Below are 3,402 nucleotides of genomic sequence, written 5' to 3'. Positions count from 1 at the left end.
ATAAAATTTGAAGTAATAATAGATTTGTTAAGCGCAGATGGTTCGCTCGGTCGTGTTTAGCGATCGAGTGTCGGTCCCGGCTTGTTCAGAAAATGGGTCATGACAAACTTGGTATCAAAGCCTCAGGTTTATGGAGTCGTAGGGGTCTATGAAGCCATGTTAGTAGGGTCTTGTTTGTGGATATGAAGCGCGCCATACCTATAAATAGGAGACTACAAGAATTTAGGAAAATTCTCATTTTTCTCATACTTTAAATTGTGCAGTAGATCCTACCTCTAAGAAATTATCTAATGTATTCATTTTTCCAAAACTCGCAGAAATGGCTCGTACTCGCAACTCTGACACTCAGGATGCTGCTCATGAAACTATTGCTACTATTGTAAGGAAGAACTAAAAATGCTCCAACTCAGAAACAGAAGGGTAAATCCATAAAGGGGGTTCAAGTACCCCGGGTTGAACATGAAGAAGGGGTGGAGCATGATGATCCAGTACCTCAGGATCTAGTGCCACCCCCAACAGCAGCTCCGACTCAGACAACTATATCTCCAGAGGTGAGTAAGATGTTTAATGCAGTCAATAGTGCTATAGAGATGTTTAAAGCCTTCATGGCCAACCAGAACGAGAGAAGAGATGAGATTCCACCTCATTCAAATCGACAGAACAATTCTGAGTCCTCAAGAGTGAATGATTTTTTGAAGTTGAGTCCTTTAGTGTTACATGGTTCAATAGTTGATGAAGATCCAATGTTATGGCTGGAGGGTGTCAAGAAAGCCCTCCAAGCGATGAAGGCATTTGATGATGAAGTTGTGGAGCTGGCTGCTTACCAGCTTAGAGATGTGGCCGGCGCTTGGTTTGAGATGTGGGAAAAGGAAAGAGATAAAGATAATGGTCCACCTACTTGGGAAGAATTTGAAGAGTCCTTCATGGCTAACTTTATCCCGAAAGAGGATAGGGAAGCTAAGGCTACAGAGTTCGAATAGCTCAAGCAAGGGAATAAAAGTATGAAATAGTACTACATGGAATTCATAAGGCTAGATAAGCATGCTCCTCACATGGTTAAGACAGAAAAAACAAAGATTCGTAGGTTTGTTGGCGGTTTGGCTTACTACATTAAGGATACGACATCAGTTGTAGCGGTAGGGATGACAATCTTCTCTGTTGTGGGATTCGCCAAGCACTTAGAAAAAGACAGACAACAAAGGAGAGAAGAAAAAGAGCATAACAAGAAAGCCCGGATAACGGGCAGGTTTAATGGTACATCCAGCGGAGGTGGAAGGGATTCCTCTAATAAGGAGTCATTAGCACCAGCTTAGTCCAGTCATCAATCAGGTGATGGGTCTTCCTTCAGACGTACTGAGATTTATGGAAACCAGTCTCGCCAAAATCAGAATTTTAAGACATCATCCTCACATAGCCAGAGTCATATTGAGCAACATTCACACCAACAAGGTCTTTGTGGAACATGTAAGCGGCAACATTCAGGTCAGTGCAAGCTCGGGTTTCATGGTTGCTATCATTTCGGAGACACTGGTCATATAAAGGCTAGCTGCCCAAAGTTGCAACGTAATTTCAGTGGTGGATCAACTCATCCTTCTAGTTCCTCAGCTATTGTAGTTGCACCACCTCAGGCTCGTGGGTCTCATAATCAGACCGGGCATGGGGCAGGCAGAGGTGCAGATCGAGTTACTCAGGGAGGGGGACAACCCCGTTTGTTTGCTACACTTGATCGTCAGAGTGCAGAGGCATCTGTAGAAGTTGTGAGCACGTGATTTTTGCCTCACATGAATTACTCCAAAAGAATTCTCAAAATTAGGTCCTTTTCTTTAATTATGTGTTATTCTAGGAATTACTGTGCAATTTTCCGGATTATTTGCATATTTTATGCATTTTAATGCATTGAAAATACAAAAAATATAGCATCTGCATTTAGAATTTAGTTTTACATTCTTACATTAATTAAGTAAATTGTTGTTTTACAAAAATGAAAATTTCACAAAAATAACGTATTTGTGCATTTTAGTGTTTAATGTCAAATTTTGTGATTTTTCTTTTAATTTTAATTTAATTTGGTATTTAATTATTTGTGATAGGTATTATTTGAATTTAATTAATCTTTTTAAAGTTAATTAGGGTTCTTAAAAAAAAATTAATTAGGGTTTTAGTTTTAATTTTTGGAAGAAAAGAAATGGAAATGATTAAATAAAAGAGGGGAAAAATCTGTTGGGCTATTTCTCATTTTACCCAAGCAAAATCCACCCCAATACCCACCCCAAATCAGCCCAAACCCCGTTCCCCACCCGGTCCAGCCCCAGTTGAAACCAAACGACGTCGTTCCTCATTAGTGAAGTGATCCAGGTCGTTGATCGTGAATGATCCAATGGCAAAGATCAAATCCCCACCCCACTATATATTCCTAAAACCATACCCCACACCCCAAGCCAAACCCCCCCACCTCTTCGTCTCCAACCTTGAGAGACCAAATGCATCTGCCACCCTTCACCACCGTGCTCCGCCCACCGGAAATCGCCTCATGGCGGTTCCTGTGGTCCAAACAGCCCCAAAATTACACCACAACCTCCCCACGATGTCATCTTTCCAACTCCAGAATCAGTTTTCTTCGAATCAGTACCAGACGCTTCGAATCTTAGATCGAAGAATCGAACCAAACCCTAATCCGTTCAATGGCCACCAAACTCACACCTTTTGACCACTAGACCACCCTCGTCCCAAGTCCCCTACTAGTTTTGCGCGAATAAGAGCGGAGTTGGTCGAATCTCAAAACGAAAGAGCAAACCCTAAAGGGAAAGAATTGAGGTCGTGGTCGACCTTAGTCGTGTGTTCTCAGTCGAGAACACTCGATTAAGGTCCGTCTCGGCTTCAAACACAAGTGGGAGTTTCAACTAAAACAAATTGGAACTGGGACTGAAATTCTAAGGTATTTATTTTTCTTTACTTTTTCTTTTGTTGTTTCATGGTTTGTCTGATTAAGTTTCGTTATAGTTCTATCTTTTTCAATTACTTTCCTTTCTTTCTTCTCCATCGGACTTTTTCTTGGTCCAGTTTTCTTCTATCAGTCAACATATGGTTAAATAGTTTCATCGATTAATCCGGTTTAATTGTGGTTCGGTAGTTCTGGTCAAATCATTTGCTGTTATGCCAAATTGTTTCATTTTTATGTGATGTTTGGTCCCCTACTCTGTGACGTGACTTGGCGTATGAATTTAGTTGTTCATTCAATGTATTTACAGTTTCATCTGCTCGTATTTTGGTTTAGTGTAGAATTGTGTTATTCTATTCCCTGAATCCTTAAACCCTTCATCTTGGTTGCAATACTGTTCGTTCTGATCTGAGTTCAATTGTTGTGTGAGTTTAGTGGTTTGAATTTGACTGTGGTTTTGTTTG

The 3,402-nt window shown here is 40.6% G+C and overlaps 1 protein-coding gene across 1 annotated transcript; it reads left to right on the top strand.

Moving 5' to 3' along the window:
- The first annotated feature begins 1,016 nt into the window (after window positions 1–1,016).
- On the top strand, window positions 1,017–1,769 carry LOC138879523 (uncharacterized). Its single transcript, XM_070159141.1, has 2 exons — window positions 1,017–1,246; window positions 1,349–1,769. Exons 1-2 carry the CDS (start codon window positions 1,017–1,019, stop codon window positions 1,767–1,769), a joined length of 651 nt encoding a protein of 216 aa, XP_070015242.1.
- Window positions 1,770–3,402: the final 1,633 nt, after the last annotated feature.

This window comes from Nicotiana sylvestris, chromosome 10 (genome assembly GCF_000393655.2).
Source record: "Nicotiana sylvestris chromosome 10, ASM39365v2, whole genome shotgun sequence".
NCBI lineage: Eukaryota > Viridiplantae > Streptophyta > Magnoliopsida > Solanales > Solanaceae > Nicotiana > Nicotiana sylvestris.
The sequence above is the reverse complement of the archived record's forward strand: the minus strand, read 5'-3'. Positions and strand labels throughout refer to the sequence as shown.

What these genes read in the sequence shown, in the direction of transcription:
- LOC138879523 (XM_070159141.1), top strand. Translation starts at nt 1,017, where the DNA reads ATGGAATTCATAAGGCTAGATAAGCATGCTCCTCACATGGTTAAGACA. An exon ending in AAAGCCCGGATAACGGGCAG is followed by an intron (nt 1,247 to 1,348) that starts GTTTAATGGTAC and finishes GTCTTCCTTCAG; the next exon opens with ACGTACTGAGATTTATGGAA.